The sequence below is a fragment of the Podarcis bocagei genome (genome assembly GCF_964188305.1).
Source record: "Podarcis bocagei genome assembly, chromosome: 6".
Taxonomy (NCBI): domain Eukaryota; kingdom Metazoa; phylum Chordata; class Lepidosauria; order Squamata; family Lacertidae; genus Podarcis; species Podarcis bocagei.
This window is the reverse complement of record NC_138130.1, coordinates 31,064,898-31,084,318: the sequence shown is the minus strand read 5'-3', so window position 1 is coordinate 31,084,318 and position 19,421 is coordinate 31,064,898. Positions and strand designations below refer to the sequence as shown.

At 44.4% G+C, this 19,421-nt stretch overlaps 1 protein-coding gene across 3 annotated transcripts; it reads left to right on the top strand.

The window, feature by feature from the left end:
• Positions 1-764: 764 nt before the first annotated feature.
• On the top strand, positions 765-19,421 carry LOC308589343 (interleukin-1 receptor-like 1). 3 transcript variants are annotated; one of them, XM_081198464.1, is made up of 12 exons: positions 765-1,550; positions 1,868-1,929; positions 2,591-2,661; positions 4,798-4,981; positions 6,974-7,139; positions 8,599-8,761; positions 11,712-11,780; positions 11,911-12,031; positions 12,358-12,515; positions 15,754-15,894; positions 17,466-17,624; positions 18,812-19,421. In XM_081198464.1, exons 3-12 carry the CDS (start codon positions 2,598-2,600, stop codon positions 19,174-19,176), a joined length of 1,590 nt encoding a protein of 529 aa, XP_081054590.1. In that variant the 5' UTR covers positions 765-1,550; positions 1,868-1,929; positions 2,591-2,597; the 3' UTR covers positions 19,177-19,421. The 3 variants fall into 3 exon arrangements, with proteins under 3 accessions (XP_081054590.1, XP_081054591.1, XP_081054589.1); XM_081198465.1 differs by lacking the exon at positions 1,868-1,929 and having other exon boundaries at positions 15,796-15,894; XM_081198463.1 differs by lacking the exon at positions 1,868-1,929.

Genomic DNA, 19,421 nt, shown 5'->3' with positions numbered 1-19,421 from the left:
CAATGGCAATTAATACAAAGGAGGTTCATAGATATAGGAGAGGAATCCCTTCAGGAACTTCCCCTGATTGCTATCTGCCTACATGTTCTCAGGCAAGGCGGATTAAGGAGGCAGAGGAAATAAGTCTTCAGGAGAGCCAAGAGGGTTTTTGGATTGCTGTCCTGTACTATTTTAGACATGTGGTATATATACTTATGTACAGTGGTATCTCAGTTCTCGAATGTAATCAGTTCTGGAAGACCGTTTGAGTTCTGAAACATCTGAAAAGCAAGGTGCAAAGGGCTGCCTGCAAATTCAACTGAGAAAATTGAAAAACACGCAGTGGAAGCTGTTCAACTTCTGAGGCGTATTCAAAAAAAGGAAGCATTTACTTCTGGGTTTTCGGTGTTTGGGTTCTGAAATGTCCATCAACAGTTCAAGAACTGAGGTACAACTGCATGTGTGTTTACCTTGTGCAATTGTCAACATTTATTCTATATTTGAGACCTTAGAATTCTTATAACAACCACATGACTGCCTTCACACATTGTTTTAATGCATGTAGGGCATCTGTGGCCAGGCCCTGAAAACAGAAGGATGAGGAAGAATCCTTCTTGTTCCTCTCTTCAGGAACGTGAGTGCCAGCTGCCAGGCTCAGGTGTTATTGTTAGGTGGCTACAGCTATTGGACAGTAGGCATTTTGCACAGGACTTTGTATCATTACTTTGTTTAAGCACTAACAAATTGTTATAGGCATGAGGGAGGACCCTCCTAAACCCTAGAAATTAATAAATGGTTGGCTTTTGATCAATTGGTATATGGATGAAAGTACTAGCTGCAGAACTGGGACGGACGAGGAATCTCTGGCTGGCCTAGTGAAGAGCAAATCTGGTAACATGCCAAAATGTGTTGATGGGCCATCTGAGAGCAATCCTTTGGTCTGAGGAGACAGATGTTGCCAAGGTGATGGGTGTGTGTGTTGAAGTGACAGGAAAAAGGAGTCTGGTAGCAAGGGATTCTGGGAAGGAGAAGGAGAAACAGAGTCTGGAATCCATCTTGGGAAGGCTGGCTGGGAGAGATGCCTTGGCTACACTGCTGTGGGGGACAGTCATCTCTTGAAATGGCCATGCTGTAAGACCTGGACTCCCTCCATGCATACTGAAGGTATAAATAGGTGATCAAACCGTATTTCTTAAATCTACGACTGTCTCTGCCGTGTCTCAATTCTCCAAAGAAGCACAGACCCTGGGTGAGTGCCTGGAACCCCTCTAGGCTCTTGCCACCGCTGGGCAGAGAGATGGGAAAGCACAGAACTTTTGTAAACAATATCAGTTCAGGAAATAATTTTGCAATTTGAGGAGGTGGCTGCTTTGCTTACTCAACAAAATCCTTATCTGCACAGCGTTTCATATGACACTGATAGCTGGTAAGTTCCCAAACCACACAGGAGGAGGAGCCTCAGCTATAGATATAATGAAAACCCTTTAGAGTTTTGGGTCAGCTAAGCATCTCAGTGAAAGGAAGAGGAACAGGGAACCTGCCAAGTTTCTCCGTTTCGCACTCTTCAGTTGGTGGGTCACATGCAATAATAATAATATTATAATAATTAATTAGGATATGTTGTATTCTGCCTCGTTATACTTTGTCGTAAAGAGTGGCTGATAAATTCATAAATAAGTACGTTGAGATAATCCTTGCCCTCGGAAAAGATCATTACATAATCTTGTTATTTCGCTTTGCTATGTTGTTATGAAATTGTTTTGTAATGTTTCTTGGTTTGTAAGCTGCTTGGGGCGTGTGTGTGTGTGTGTGTGTGTGTGTGTGTGTGTGTGTAAAAGCAGTATACAAATAAAATGAATGAATTAATGAAGGTGGCTTGCTTCAACAGTTGGCTGATGGCTGCACAACTTCCATTTCTGTTGTGGCACCATAGACAGTAGCATTGCAATAGTAAGTGGTTGTATACGCATGCTATACATTTAAAGCGCATCCCCCACTTAAACGGTCCTGGGAACTGTAGTTTGCTATGGGTGCACTCTGAAGGGTAGGCAACTGTTCCCAGCTTTCTTGAGGGAGGGGGGGGATGTGCCTTAAATGTGGGGTGTGTATGCAGCCAGTGTACTGAGTTCTAGATATTCTAGTAGGACAGTCTCAGCTCTGGGTGTTATTTTCTTATAGTCAGATCCTATATTAATATTTGAATCATGATTCTGAATATTGGAACATTCGGTCTATCAGCTACTAAGCAGTTCACAATCAGATATTTTAACTTATTTCATAAAATGGAAGGTGGGAGGGGATTTCCACAAAGAAGATAAAAGTGCTACTGTGAAAGAAATGTAGAGGATGATTATTTATCATTAGTTATGGAGCTACCTTTTTTACTCGCTGTGTTGAATATCAGTCTCTGAGCTGAAACCGAAATGCTGTGCAAGTATTCAATACAACAAGGCACAAGTTGTTCAGGTGGAATTTTGCAAAACAATGTCTTTCCAACTGAAGAAAATGTAGATCTTTCTCTTTCAGCATGCTGATAATTTTGAAGAGTCAAATAACAGGGCTTTCTTTTTTTTTCTTTTTCTAATGTGTTTCCCTTTCCCCCCCAATTTAGCAACACAATGACTCTCTTGTATTTCATCTTGCTCATGGCTTTCTCTGCTATTGCTGGGAAACCGCAATACTGTAAGTCTTACTCTGCGCTGATTTTACTCACAGAAATACTTTGAATATGATTGATTCATTCTGTTGAATGAATGAACTGAATGAATGGTCACAGTTGTGCATCTAAACTAGAATGATCTAGACCAGTGTTTCCCAACCTTTTTTGGGCAAAGGCACACTTGTTTGATGAAAAAAATCTCGAGGCACACCACCATTACAGCCCCGTGACGTCAGCGCGCAGCGTCACGCCGGGAGGGACGCACGAAAGTGTAAGTTTCAATTTTTCCCCTCCCCCTTGCCGGGGAACCTCCAAGCTTTGGGGGTGGGGGGGAGGAGGCAGCAAAGCGAGGCAGGAAGGAGAGCGCGGCTTGGCTGGGTGAGCTTTGGCAGGGGCAGGGAATGAGAACCGCGAGGCGGGCGCTGCGGACGGAGGCGCTGCCCGCCGAGCTCGCAGGCAGCCAGGCAGGCAGACGGCGAGAGCCCCGCGCTGGGCGGCCTCTCCTCGCCGCCGCCGCCCCGCCTCTCGCCGCCCGACTCGCCCGCCTCCCTCCAGGCAACATCTCGCGGCACACCAGGCAACATCTCGCGGCACACTAGTGTGCCGCGGAACAGTGGTTGGGAAACACTGATCTAGACATCCATTTGTCAGTTTTCATTTCTTAGTTCAGAAAGTATTAATCTGATGTGTAGAGATCTTTCCTATTCTGGTTAGTTTAAGAGTGTTCTGGAAAGGTTTATTTCTATGTGAGAGAAACAGAAATAAGGTGGTTGGGTTATTTCTCTGGGAAGCTGTGTACAGCTGGATTCAACTGGTTCTGTTATGTTTCTGTGAAGGTCATGCTGACTATTATAGTAAGGCAATGAGGAGCCTGGCCTCTCATTCTTGCTTCATCTTTCTTTGTTCTGATGTTTTCTTCTGTATGCTTAGTGCTAAGGTTTAGTCTTATTCTAAGTTTCTAAGTTTTATTTTAAGTGCTGCAACTGGATTTTTTTATGGACTGTGCCAATTCTGACTGTATTGGATTTGTGACCACTATGTATCCAGACATGGCCAAACTTGGCCCTCCAGCTGTTTTGGGACTGCAACTCTCATCATCCCTAGCTAACACGACCAGTGGTCAGGAATGATGGGAACTGTAGTCCCAAAAAACAGCTGGAGGGCCAAGTTTGGCCATGCCTGATTTCAGTATTATTAAAGCTCTGCTGGATGACGTACAATTGCCTCTGGTCTATCTTTTGGGAACTCTGCTATGTGTTTAGTTTTTCCCCTCTTCCAGCGCTGATGTGACACCATTACCATTGAAAAATTTCCTTAAAATATACATAAACACCCCAATCCAGTTTCCATGAGCACTGTAATTTGATCAGTGAAAACCAGGTTCTATGACCATGTCAGGGAACTGACATCGGAGCTAGAGGCGGGGGGGAGGCTCTCAAATGATGCTGGAGAAGGGCCCAGCAGGGAGAGAGGCAGCTCCGCAGATGGGGAAGCAAATCAGCGCAACACCAGGGATCTAGAGGGGCTGATGGGGGAATCGGCGAGAGGGCTCCAGGACTCTTCACCGGACACCAGCGGGGAGAGCACGGGTCCTCCGCTACCCACGCCCACCCTGCGCAGAAGACTTCCGTGCAGAGAGAGTAGGAGGAGACTGGGTGTCAAACAACTTTTATGTTGGAAAAGATTTAAGAAACGCCCACTGACGGATTCTGCTAGCGACTGAGGCAGCCACGAAGTGAAGGGCTGTCCAGACTGAAAGGTTTAGCAAGGCAACAAAGCCTGGAGAGGCGGCAACTTACGCACGAGCAACCCATACACATCACAGACCCCTCAGCCAGTGCAGATGGACGCCTGCCTATGTCACTGTGTTTATTTGGGCTTTGTACTGGGATGGTGGGAAGATTCATGAGCTGGATCATGTCCATGTCAAAAGTGCAATTCCTAATCCAGAAGAGGGCACATGTAGATGAATGTTGTTGCTGTTGTTGTTGTTTTGCATTTGTTTCCAAGACACAGTTACTGGTTTTAGTATGTCATTACCAACAGCATTAAACAAGCTAGGAAATCTCTCCTGATGTAAGTATGCAGAATGTTTTTCTCGAGGCCCCCATCACTTGATATTTTGCAAAGGAATTTTGAATCTATACGTATGTTTGCAGGGCTTACAATGGCAGGTGAGGCTTTTGTTGTAAAGTGCCCTGTGCATGACACTGCGGTCTGGAAGCGTGGAGATACAACCATCTCTACAGACAAAAGGGCCCGAATACATGCTTCTGGGAATGAGCTTTGGTTTCTGCCTGCATCTGTTGAGGACAATGGAAATTACACATGCATCCATCCTGAGTAAGTAAAAAACGAGCAAAAGCTTTGCATGAGTGTGTCATAGAATCATAAAATCGGAAGGACCCCAAGGGTCATCTAGCCCAACCCCCTGCAATGCAGGAATCTCAGCTAAAGCATCCATGACAGATGGCCACCCAACCTCTGCTTCAAAACCTCCAAGGACTCCCACCAGCTCTCATGGGAGTCTGTTCCACTGCTGAACAGAAAGTTTTTCAGAATATTTAGTCAGAATCTCTTTTCTTGTACAGTGGTACCTCAGGTTAAGAACTTAATTCATTCTGGAGGTTTGTTCTTAACCTGAAACTGTTCTTAACCTGAGGTACCACTTTAGCCAATGGGGCCTCCCGCTGCCGCTGCGCCGCCACTGCGCGATTTCTGTTCTCATCCTGAAGCAAAGTTCTCAACCCAAGGTACTATTTCTGGGTTAGTGGAGTCTGTAACCTGAAGCATCTGTAACCTGAAGCGTCTGTAACCCGAGGTACCACTGTAACTTGAAGCCATTGCTTCGAGTCCTACCCTCCAGAGCAGAAGAAAACAAGCATGCTCCCTTTTTACATGTGACAGCCCTTAAGATATTTGAAGATGGTTAGCATATCTCCCTTCAGTCTCCTCTAAACATACCCAGCTCCTTCAAGAGCTCCTCGTCAGGTTTCATTTCCGGACCCTTGATCATCTTGGTTAGATAGATAGATAGATAGATAGATAGATAGATAGATAGATTCTTTATTGTCATTACACTAGTGCAACATTGCACAAGTGCAACGAAATTGGATGCCATCCCTTAAAAACAATAAAAGCAAAACAACAACAACAACCAAACAAACCACCTTCCAACCACACCCACCCCCACCCCCAAAAACTCCCAGTTTTGCTCTCCTCTGCACATGTTCCAGCTTGTTAACATCCTTCTTAAATTGTGGTGCCCAGAACTGGACACGGTACTCCAGGTGGGGTCTGACTGGCAGAATAGAGTAATACTATTACTTCCCTTGATGTGGACACTATACTTCTGTTGATGCAACCTAGAATAGTGTTAGCTTTTTTTTTTGCTGCTGACTCATGTTAAGCTTGTGGTCTACCAAGACCTCTAGATCCTTTTTACATATACCACTAGTAAGCCAGGTGTCTCCCATCCTATGTTTTTGCATCTGGTTCTTCCTGCCGAAGTGCAGAACCTTATATTTGTCCCTAATGAAATTCATTTGGTAGCTTGCACCCAGTTGTCCAACCTCTTAAGGTCATTTTGAATTCTGATTCTGTCTTCTGCGACATTAGCTACCCCTCCCAGTTTGGTGTTATCTGCAAATTTGATGAGCATCCCCTCAATGCCTTCATCCAAATCATTTATAAAGACGTTGAACAACAGGACCAGAACGGGCCCACCCCACTGGTCACTTTTTTCCAGGATGACAAGGAACCATTAATGAGTCCTCTTTGGGCTAGGTCAGTCAACCAGCTACAAATCCACCTAACAGTTACCCACATTCAACCCACATTTTACCAGCTTCCTCATGATAATATTATGGGGGACTTTGCCAAAAGCCTTACTGAAATCAAGATACGTTATGTCCACAGCGTTTCCCTGATCTACCAAGTTTGTAATTCCATAAAAAAAGAAAAGAAATCAGACTGGTCTGGCATGACTTATTTCTGAGTAAGCACAGCATCCTTTTCTAAATGCTCACAGACCGGCTGTTGAATTATCTGTTCAAGGACCTTCCCTGGCATCTATGTCAAGCTCACTGGTCAGTAGTTACCTGGGTCTTCCTTTCACCCCCTTTTGAAGATGGGGGCAACATTTCCCCACCTCCAGTCCTCACCTGTTCTCCAAGAATTCTCAAAGATAATAGACAAAGGCTCTGAAATTACACCTGCAATCTCCTTTAGTATCCTTGAATGCAGCTCATCAGGCCCTGGAGATTTGAATTCATTTAAAGTAGCTTAAGAAAATATATCTTAAGAAAATATATGGGAGTTGCTTTGTGTTTACAGGTATGCTCCTAAAACGATGAGTGTCATAATAAATCCAAATATAGAAGGCACTTGTTATTATGAAGATGCTCTTTATTTGGAAACAACTGGAAGCCCTGGATCCGCTAAAATATTCTGCCCTTCTTATAATGACTATGAGAACGCATCTGATACGAAGTGGTTCAAGGTATGTATCATCGATATCTGGCTGTATGGTTCTAGACAGACAGTGTTGGACTTGACGGTTCTCTGTGTAGCACCAGCCTCCTCTAGAGCATGAGAAGGGAAAGTCTCAATTATCTGCTGAGATGCCATCTCCTCTGCCATGAAGTAAGTGTTGAACACAACCACTTTTGAATGTATTAATCTGACACTAGGCTTGCACACTCCCTTTCTGACTGTGCAGGTGAAATTTAGGACTTGGCATTGAAATTTTGGAGGACTTCAGCATTCATGCCCAGGCTGGGTCTCTGGCATATTATTGAGTGAGCTGTGTGGTGGATTTAGGAAAGTGTGATGGGTTCAGAGCCTCAGGGGTGCCAGGGACGATGCAACTGTGATTTGCAGTGGAGCACAAGAGGTGTAGGGCCGCTAAATTTGAGACCCCAACATCCCCACCACTGAGGTCACACACCAGTTCTGTCATCCTTCACTGCCCTGGAAATGGCAGTAGTCTTGTTCATGGGTAGATCATTATTTATTTCCTCATACATATCCCGACTTTCTTCCCAATAAGGGACTACACGGCTGTTGACAATATGGTATCACATACATTGCAGCACACAATGTTAAAATATTGTTTTATTGTTTGCTGTTACTTATTTGTGCACCATTTGGTTGGATTCCTCGGCTATAGCGGTCAAGGTGTAAGATGTCCATAAGATTATAATTTCCCACGGCCCCAAGTATGCAGATAGTATACTTGCAGAGGCATTATGAACTTCTGGAAACTTCGGCTCCTCTGAACATGCTGATCCTTCCCTCTTGAGTCTCAGTTTTCTGTTCTGACTAGAGTCTTGTTGACAGAGGTGGCAGAACTCACCATGAACACTCCCCACATTCTTTTAGAATGGCAATGGCACCCAACTGAGAAGTGCCAGGACTGAGTTCCGGCTGGAAAAAAAGGCTGTGCTTGCCAGCACACAACACTGGAGTTCACATTTAGAGGAGCGGTAGTAATATTAATTAATTAATTAATTAATTAATTAATTAATTAATTGGGATGTGGGTGGTGCTGTGGTCTAAACCACAGAACCTAGGGCTTGCCGATCAGAAGGTCGGCGGTTCGAATCCCAATGACGGGGTGAGCTCCCGTTGCTTGGTCCCAGCTCCAGCCAACCTAGCAATTCAAAAGCATGCCAAAGTGCAAGTAGATAAATAGGTACTGCTCTGTCGGGAAGGTAAATGGTGTTTCTGTGCGCTGCTCTGGTTTGCCAGACGTGGCTTAGTCATGCTGGCCACATGACCCAGAAGCTGTCTGCGGACAAATGCCGGCTCCCTCGGCCTATAGAGCAAGATGAGCGCCGCAACCCCAGAGTCATCCGTGACTGGACCTAATGGTCAGGGGTCCCTTTACCTTTACCTTTAGTAATATTTAATAAGTCATTAAACAGTGGTGAAAAATGAATATATGTTCTGTTTTTTAGGACTGTAAACTTCTTCATGGAGCAAGGTACAAAGCGGTTAAAAACATCCTTTACATTTCTGATGCAATTAAAAGTGACAGTGGATACTATACTTGCCAGTTTACATACCACCATGGTGGAAGAGCATTTCCAGTAACTGCAACAGCGCCTTTTACAATTACAGGTAAGATGATAGTGGACATAAACCAGTTTGAGCCAGCAGTAGTGTAGTGGTTAAGAGCAGTGGACTCATAATCTGGTGAACTGGGTTCACTTCCCCGCTCCTCCACATGCAGCTGCTGGGTGACCTTGGGCTATTCACACTTCTCTGAAGTCTCTCAGCCTCACTCACCTCACAGAGTGTTTGTTGTGGGGGAGGAAGGGAAAGGAGAATGTTAGCGCTTTGAGACTCCTTAAGGGGAGTGAAAGGCGGGATATCAAGTCCAAACTCCTCCTCCCCTCCTTCTTCTTCTTCTTCTTCTTCTTCTTCTTCTTCTTCTTCTTCTTCTTCTTCTTCTTCTTCTTCTTTTTCTATAAACAAACAAACAAATATTTTGTAGTGTGTTTGTACATACCAAGGTTGCTTTGGTTGCTAAAAAGATAGTGTGGTCCTATTAGCACAAACTGGTGTTGAAGTGGTATCAAATGATGAGCCAGTCTTTACAGTATTATGCTGTTCTAGTCAATTCAATTAAACTTTTTATTGCACTAGCCATAGGCCATGGCATCATTCAGAAGGAGAACAAAAAAACACACAACAATAACCATAAAAATCATTGGGCACCACACGTACAATAAAACCATAAAATCATTTGTTGCATTAAATAGAATGGAATAGCAGAAGATTCTCAGGTAAGATGTGTGAAATTAAATATCCGAATCCCCTTTGCAGTTGACTGCTATTTTATCTAGTTCTTCCCTCCTGATCTTCTTAGCTGCCAGTGCATAGAGTGCTACTTTATAAGTAACAAATGTGGGAATGTTCAGGGATGCAGGAGAGGATATATTGTCTGATTATATCCTTATCCAACTTGTGTTAACTTTGCAGCGGATGCGTTTGCTCAGGCTCTCTAAAGCCTCTATAATAACTGTTCTGGTATTTTCCCCTTATTCCCTCATAAAAGATAAGACACGACACAATCTTCTACAAAAGTATAAAAAGAGTTTACTCACATTCTGTTCACAATCAGATCTCAGAAGGCAGACTTAGCTTAATGAAGTAACATACACTTGGAATCTATCTCATAAGAAGACAGTCCCTTTGTCCTCTCTTGGCTGGAAGCCAAGAGGGCATCTTTGGCTTAGTAGATGTTGTTTCTTCGATGCATGTGGTGAAAAAGAGAGAGATGGCTGCCCTGCCCTGTGCTTTTGTCGTTACCTGCACAGGTGAGGCCACACCCACATTCCTCACATGCAGAGGAAGTCTGTCCCAGCCCAGAAGGAAACGGGAAGTTTTCCTGCTGGTTGGACAAACATTCCTCCCCATGTGCAAACATGTTCACTCTAGGAATGTTGTACTTGACTGCTCTTGTGTTTCACATCCTACAACAAAGTTGTCAGTGTCACTCAGCAGCCATTTCACCCTTTCCACCCTATTCAAATATGTCTTATTCGTAAACAGGGGTTTTGTAAATTGGTCTCTTGGGTCTAGATATAACAGGTGCTGCAATAAATAATGGCACCGGTCCTTGATGCAGGGTTGTCCACACAGACAGAGACTCTCTTTGTAATGTACTTTGCCGTCCATCCAACACCGCCGAGGGCATCGATTGGAATTGTAGTTCTGTAAAAGCGATTCTTGGTATGGCAAGTGGGAGCTTTGTCAGGTATCTGGTTCGGGCATGCTCCGTTTTGATAAGTGGGAACCATGGTGAGCTCTTGGTAGAAGCAATCATGGTTAGATTTCTTTCTGCATCGGACCTAAAGAGACAGTCTCTTAAGTGCTTCTTATCCATCTTCATGGATAATTACATATCTTGTAATTGGTATTGGGACAAGAGGTGCTGGATGCCAGCCTTCCAGCATTTGGTCTGTTCTCGTTCTGTGTGAGACATAGCAGGGAATCTCTATGCTGTTCTATATTTCTGTCTGACGTGATTATTCTAACAGTTGTAACCAGTGCTGTTTTTCTGGGGGGGGGGGAGAAGGTGCCGGAACTCACCATGAATGCCTCCCTTGTTCTCTTATAATGGCAATGGTGCCCACCTGAGAGGTGCCAGAACTGAGTTCTGGCAAGTTCCTGCTGGGGGGGGGGGAGCCCGGGTTGTAACTGTGTTTGCCGTGTAAATTGATTAGTTTGTGTGGTCAGCGCTCTCATCAATGGGAGTGTGCCATAGAAGCAGCCAGAAGCAGAGGGGTTTTCTGACTGGGACTGAAGTGCTTGAGAAGGAAGGTTTAACTCTTCCAGCTGCTACAATTTTGTTTAGACCACAGCGCCACCTGAGCCTCTTGGGCTTGCCAATTGTAAGGTCTGCATTTCGAATCTGTGCAACGGGGTGAGCTCCCGTTGCTCTGTCCCAGTTCATGCCAACCTACCAGTTTGAAAGCACACCAGCACGAGTAGATAAATAGTTACCGCTGCAGCAGGAAGGTAAACGACATTTCCATGCACTCTGGCTTCCCTCACTGTGTTCCATTGCTTCAGAAACAGCTCAGTCATGCTGGCCGCATAACTCAGAAAGCTGTCTGTGGACAAACGCCAGCTCCCTTGGCCTGAAAGCGGAGATGAGCGCCACACCCTATAGTTGAATTCAACTGGACTTAACCATCCAGGGGTCCTTTACTCTTTACCTTTACCTTGCTACAATTTTGTCCCAAAATGGCTTTGGAAAGTCTTCCCTGTAATCTCTGAATGTTCTGGTCCAAAGTTCAGCCTGAATTCTAGTAGAGTTGAACTCAGCAGTAATCCTAATTTATATTTGTGGGGTTGAGTTATTTTTGTTTTGTTTTGTTTTTTTTAAATAAGCAACAGGGATTACTCTTCTGATATCACACTGAAGTAATCTAAGTGATGCCATATTTAAAATATCTTGGAAAATATTACGAATAGAATCTATAATTCTAAATTGTGAAATCACATCTTAAACATTAATCTGATGTTTCCTATCTCTGTCTCTTGCCCCCGAATTCCACAGATTCCTTTTTACTGACATCTCCTAAAGTTTTATATCCAAAGGATGGTGACGTTATAGAAGTAGAGATTGGTAATGATACTATTTCTTCAGCTGTTTATTTTTGTTTGTGTGTCCTAAATCTCCACCCATTCGGTTTCATCGGATGACCTGGGGTGTGTGTCTAATTTTATGCTGATGATGTATGGATTCATCCTTCTAGGTTCTCCTGCGCAACTTTTATGTAAGGCATGGCTGGGCCACGGAAAGCAAGACATAGCCATAAGCTTTTGGGAATTCGATGAAGCAAACGATTCCAACCGCTTTGTTACATCCAATAAATCGTAAGTAAAAAGATGTCCATTGTTAAGAGGTGGGGGAGGGGAGAAATAATTTAATTAGCTAATTTTTATGATGCTGCCAGAATTTCTAGAGTAGTTTACAAAAATGCATATTAAACGATAACAGCTTAATATCACAAAAAAATCAGTTGCAATCCAAAAAAATACGTTGGAATCAGTTTTTAAAACCTGGAATGATGACAATGACAACAACAACAGTTCTTGTTTAGCTTTGAAAAGATACTGTCCCATTGTGAGCACCAAGTGAAGCAAATTCCACTTCTAGGTTGCCAAAGCTGAGCTGGTTCTAATGACATTATTTCTACTAGGTATATGGTACCTGGCGAAGGACAGTTTGCGGAGGCTGAATTAAGCATCACAGAAGTGAGAGAAGAAGACCTCAGCTTAACCTTTAGATGTGTCCTGGCCAATGATCTGGAGTTCGAAACAACAGAAGTGACACTGGTGCCCAAAAGGGCAGGTGAAGGTGAGAAGAATTTTAATCCTCTCTTTGTTCAGCAACTGTCAAATCTCAAAACGTAAGAAGGACGGTGTTCCTATATTTCCCTCAGAACTCTCCCACCAGAACTCTCACCATCCCTGCTCTTGGCCTTCCTCAAGTGCCTCTAAGTGGCTGGAACAAACCCTATGTTACTTGTTTGCCAGGGTACAGGGGTATATGTGTGGCAAGTCACCAGGGCAGGCTCTGTGTGTGGCAAGCTCAGGAAATGTTGACACCTGAAGCGAATCAGAACATGCAGCCATCTCTGGCCTGGGAACTCAAGTTCTTGAAGTGTGTATTTTAAATACACAAGGAAAAGTCGCTCTCCTCCTTTGCCTTCTGCCATCTCTGCAGCCCCACCAGCAATGAGCAGCATCACTGGCAAGCAAGCACCCTGGCCAACGCTGGGTGGGGTGTGTGTGTGACACTGTGTAGTCACTGTGCAGATGAGCTGGTGGCCAAAGGCAGCAGGAAGGGTGGCAGCTGTGGACCACACACGCTGCCTCCTCTTCCTTCTCATAGCGGCTTCTGTGGGGAAGCCAGAAAGAGTGCCAGGAGGTGGAGGCCATTGCCGCAGCAAAGCTCACCCAACTGGGAAGGACAGGCTAGGTCACAGGCTTCCTCAAATTTGGTCCTCCAGATGTTTTGAGACTACAATTCCCATCACCCCCTCCACATATGTTTATAGTTAACCCTATCACTACACTCCCACCAAGAAGTTGCTGAAACTTCCTATAAATCATACATCCTATAAATGTATGATAAGTTTACCAGGGTAAGCCACCACTTTTGCAATATCTGCAAATCCTTTAATGCTAATTGAGTGGGACATCAGCATGGCCAGTAATCTGGAATGGTGGGAGTTGCAATCTAAGGGGCACCCATTCCCTCCTTGCTGTTTGTCTGATCAAAATCATGCTCTCCAAGTTCTCCTTGCCACCAGGAGAAGACATACAGATCTCACATCGTCTCCCATCCGATGAGAAAACCTTTTAAGTAGAGTGGTACTTCGGTTTTCGCATGCCTCTGTAGTCTAACGTTTTGGAACTCGAATGCCGAAAACCCGGAAGTAAGTGCCTTGGTTTTCGAACGTGTCTCTGAAGTCAAACAGGAAACGCGGCTTCCATTTTGAGTTTTCTGTATTGAGGCTTGTGTTTTGAGGCTTCCGCTTTCTGAACATTTTGGAACTCGAACGGACTTCTGGAACGGATTATGTTCAAAAACCGAGATACCACTGTACAGCCAATTTAAGGATGCCAATCTTTTCTCTCTACCCTTTAGGCTTCTGGCATAGGCTAGATTAGTAGGAGTTCATTTATTGGCTGTAGAGATGGTAAGAATCAGCAGCGTAGCGTGAGTTGTCAGCACCCGGGGCAAAGCAAGTAATTTGCGCCCCCTAACCCGGGGCAAGGCACGTAATTTGTGCCCCCCCAACCCCTAACCTGTGAGTTGCCGCTGGCGCTGCCGCCCAAATGACGCCGCTTGCCCGGAGGAGGAGGGGGGCAGAGAGGCGAGGAAAATGCAACGGCCCAGCAGCTGCAGCAGCAGCGGCGGAGGCGGGGCTGTGAGGAGGGGCTGCCTGGCGCGTCCTCCGCGACGAGCGCTGAGAGCCGCTGCCTGCCGGGCGCCTTCAGCCCGGGCGCGCGCACAGCTCGTCGGTTCCGCAAGACATGCGGCTCTGCTACAGCCTGCGCCCGAGGCTCTTCGGCGACTCCGGAGGCAGCGAGCGCGCCCCCCCAGATGTTGCGCCCGGTGCGGCCTGCCCCCCTTGCACCCCCCACGCTACGCCACTGGTAAGAATCCCAGTCACCACAAAAATTAAAAGATTGGCCTTGTCCCAAAATGGCCTTTGAGGCTTGAAGGGTTCGATCCATTCAGAGATTTATTATAAAATCCTTGAATTTCACTTCAGAGACAATAGAGAACTATCAGTCAGGACACAGAAGCACTAGCATGGTGTGTTTTCTGGAGCAATCACTGTATGAAACAACCATTCAACAATCCAATATTACCCAGCCTGTACTTAGAAGAGCTTTCTCAGAAGCTCTGTTTTGAGTTGTCCACCATCTTTTGGGCAGTGGAACTTCCTTCCTAAGGAGATTTAACCTGCTCCTTCTCTGCCAGTGTCAGCTCTGAGGCACCAGGCAAAGATGTCTCCCTGCCGCAATTGTGCTTTTGGACCCACTGATTATTTGTTGTTTTTATAAATATGATTTCCTACCTGCCTTTCATCATAAGGTCCCAGGGTTACAGCAATTTAAGAACACGTTTTGTGACAGTTTCACACAAATTGCGGTCACAATAACAAAGTGACCTGAAAATATGTATCTCAAGTGTCAAAATTCAGGGCAAAGAGGTAAATCTTCACCATAGGCTGGAGTTTTAGGTGAAGATGATGATGAGTAAGGCTGCTGGTCCTGGATACGCATTGTTGTAGTTTTAATTTGTTTTTTTCTGAAAAGTTTTAAGGTGTTAAAGTCAGTTGGCTCAACAGTTAATGTAATTGCTATGTACAGGCAAGGAGCATATCTGTTTTATCTGTTTTTCTTCCATGTGGGCTTAAAAGTCATATATTTCAATTGGAGAACAGGCACTGGAGGAGCAGCTGTTTTGGCTCGGTGTTTTCAACTGATAAGAAACACTTAGAATGCCATCTTGACCAATGGATACTCTCCAGTTTTAATAGTTATTTATTACACAAGGACAGACCTGCAGTGCTTCGGTTAAAGAGTCCAGAACTACATTGCCAAATGTCTTCCAGGAAGTTGCCACAGAACTCAGACCGTCTAACAGTTACTCCATACACAAATCAATACACCTTGGCTGCTTTGAGGGTCAATACGCAGTGACAGGAACTGAGACTCGCAATAATGGAACAGAGGGAGGACTAATTCTGGGAAGTGGTGGCCTGGGGTTTAATTGAAGTGAGGTCATCACAGGAAGTTCCTTTACACAGAAAGTCAGCCCATTCGACCTTCTAGTATTGTCTGCACTGCAGAGCAACACCTCTCCCAGTTTTAGAGAAGGGCTTTCCCAGCCAAGCATGTGAGCTGGCTCTGAGCTCCAGCCCTTCCCTCCTTCTCATGACACAAGACATCCTGGTTAGTCTACTCCAGACTTATTATTCTAGCATCTCTACTTTCACTGCTGTTTTGTGTGATTGAAAATAGAGCCCAGGATAGATTTATATTTTTGGTAATCATCTATATTTTCTTTTCATCAGGTCATAGCAACACCTACGTGATTGTGGTGTTTGCTATTTTAGCAGGTCTTACAATGATCTTGGTGATGGTTTACCGTGTTTTTCGTGTTGACATTGTCTTATGCGTCCGAAGGATATTTAACTGCAATAAATCTAGGGATGGTGAGTATGAATGCACAGTTTGTGCAAGCAGTAATGAGCAGTTGCATGTCCCAGAGCCAAGAATTTATCCATGATCTACAGATGACTGTCTCCTCATGTGGTTGGACATTCACCATGGTGAATTACCACTTGATAAAAGGTTGTAAGGATCTGAGCGGATGTCACACTACAAAGGCCTTCTCGGTAGTGGCACCCACCCTGTGGAACGCCCTCCCTTCAGATGTCAAGGAAATAAACAACTATCTGACTTTTAGAAGACATTTGAAGGCAACTCTGTTTAGGGAAGCTTTTCAGGGTTGATGTTATAAATGAAAAAAAAAATCATTGTTATTATTATACAAGAGGAACGCAAATTTGCTTTCAGGGAGAAGAGCAATGAAAAGCTAGAATGGGTGGGAAAGGATGGACTAACTCTGTTTTGATGGCAGTACTAGGAGTCGCTTAAATTGGATCAAGTTGCTTCAGAAGGCACATGACATGTTGATTTTATCACTTGGCAGTTGCTTCCCTTGAATTTGGAAGTGTGTGGTGTAATGGACTATGACCTGGAAGACCAGAGTTCCAGTTCCCACTCAGCCATGAAACTCCCCTGGGGCCAGTCACTGTCTCTCAGGAGAACATGCCTCGTAGGTTTCTTGTGAGGATCAAAAGGGGTGGGGAGAATCATGTGCAGAATCCCACATTTACAACATCTTTGCAACTCACTCTCAAACTTTGGGATTGTTGAAACATATACAACAAAAGAATAATCAATTCGAGTTGTGCAACTCAAATTGGGTCTACTAGACCTAACGTTTTTAAGCAATGTGGACTGAATTTGCTTCTGGGGCCCCTCTGGGATTAGGGGCCCTGAGGCTTAAGCTTCCTTAGTTTCCTAGTAGATCTGCCCCTACTAAGGACTGTGCTTTCAAGTTCTTGGAATTCATTTCCCCTCTTTAGCTGTACTAATTTGATATAATAATCCTAAATACAGTGGTACCTCGGGTTAAGAACTTAATTCGTTCTGGAGGCATAGCTGTCAACGTTTCCCTTGTTAAAAGGGAAATTCCCTTATTCCGAATAGGACTCCTCGCAAGAAAAGGGAAAAGTTGACAGCTATGTCTGGAGGTCCGTTCTTAACCTGAAACTGTTCTTAACCTGAGGTACCACTTTAGCTAATGGGGCCTCCCGCTGCCGCCACTGCATGATTTCTGTTCTCAACCTGAAGCAATAACCTGAGGAACTATTTCTGGGTTAGTGGAGTCTGTAACCTGAAGCATCTGTAACACGAGGTACCACTGTAGTATAACAAATATGCACAATTAATGCTATGGTGCATGCAACTTTATTCACATTCAATGGGCTGAATAATTTCAAGTCTATCCGTGTTCTTTTCACGCTTGTACATTCTAAAAATTGTGCTAAGCATGCTGCATATATGGTACATGATTGACAAACTGGTGTGCTAATAATCTGTAATCAGGCTATTTAACCTGTACAACCAAATGAATTCTGCATTTCTAACTTGAAAAATAACAGCTTTCTAAAATTCATCCTTCAGCTTTGCACCTATTTCTTGTTTTATTTCGCAGATGGGAAAGTACATGATGCATATGTTATCTATCCCACAAATGACACTTATGAAAATAATTTTATGGGCTCTTTTGTTCATCAGATTCTACCGGAGGTTTTAGAAAAACAATGCGGGTATAGATTGTGCATTTATGGGAGAGACGTGTTGCCTGGAGAAGGTAAGCTGTTGTGCAATGAAGAAGCTGTGAATTACAAATTGTACTGCCATGATCTCAGCTACATACCACTACTAGCCTGAGAATAAAGGCTAGTCAACACAGAGCTCCAGTGTGGTAGATCATGGATATGGAACCTGTGGCCCTACACAGGTGTTGTTGGACCAGCCTGATTCAGATATGATCGGAGCTGAAATAAAATATAATCTAGAACAGGTCTGGGGAACCTCCAGCTCACAGGTCAAATAAGGCCTGTTTGTTTGGCATTCCTCCTTCCTCGGCTCCCAGCCACAGCCGTCGAACTCTTCTTTCTTCTTCTTTGGCGATCACTTGTAGCCAGGTAAGATTGTCTTCCATAAACACAGTTATAACAGTGAGTCTTTAAGTGACTGTGGAGGCCAATTCTGGATCCACACATCCTTCCACAGTGGGAACATTAATTTCCGGGCAGGAGTTGATCACTATGAGGCTTTGCCAAACGCAGTTCTCCTTTTCGTCCTGAGTTTGAGTGTCTTCAAAGCCCATGACACCTTTGGCAAAGGCTGTTCTCCAACTGGAGTGCTCGCAGGCCAGTTTTTCCCAGTTGTTGGTGTTTATACTACTTTTTTAAAGATTTGCCTTGAGAGAGTCTTTAAATCTCTTTCGTTGGCCACCAGCATTACGCTTTCGGATTTTAAGTTTGGAATAGAGTAGTTGCTTCAGAAGTCGATAATCAGGCATCCACACAACATGACCAGTCCAACGAAGTTGATGTTGAAGAATCATTGCTTCAACACTGGTGATCTTTGGCATCAAAGGATCATTAGAGTGTGTTCCAATTGTTCCTCTGCAAGCCCTGCTTGTGATGGGGGCTCTTCCTTAGTAGACAAGGCTCAATTCAAGCTGCGGCAGAAATAGTCCAATTCTGGCATGGTAGGCTCTGGAGGTCTTCAAGCAGAGGCCTAGCTAGCCATCTGATGAGGATGCTCTAGCGTTCTCTTCCAAACTCTCTGATTCTAAGAGTCACAAGAAACCACTGGAAAAACCAGAGACAGACTGCACCGCTGGTGCCCCTTACTTTAGATGCAGTGGCCAGTGTTGGTAGTGGGTATCTTCTGAGCCTGAGATTTTTAATAGCCTTCTGAAACATGCACCATAGAGTTGGAAAGGTCTTGTGCTATTTCTTAACTGCGTACTTTATACATTGGCAGATGCTATTAGTGCAATTGAAAGTAGAATACAAAAGAGCAGAAGACTGATCATCCTTCTAACAGAATGGCTGGCCAAGAGGGAACATTTTGCATACGAGCATCAGATCGCATTCTACAACGTCCTCATCCAAAATAACGTGAAAGTGATTCTGCTGGAAATGGAGGAAATTGGGGACTACGAACGGCTGCCGGAGTCTCTCAGGCACCTCATTCACCAGCAAGGAACTATAAAATGGAGAGCAAAATACATGGCCTCTCCGTCCTCACCCAACACTGCCTTTTGGAAGCACGTGGAATACCAAATGCCATGGAGGCGTCGTTTAAAGAAGCCAACCACAGCAAATCCTGCATACGGTTTGCTGTAAATAAGCCTGCAAAAGTGACTAACTTGCATGAATGTTTGCTAGTTCGCTGTGGGCCTCTTACAGCAGCCTGTTGCATTTCTTTGCTAGGTGTAAGGGGAAGGGTGGAGCACTCTGGCTTGTGGCCTGCAGTTCCCTGTTGCTTGTGGCTATCAGGCTAGCACTTAAATTTCGAGACAGCAAAATGATCTGCACACTTCTTCTTTTCAAAATGTATTTTAAATGAAAGATTTCTTAATCGACAAAAA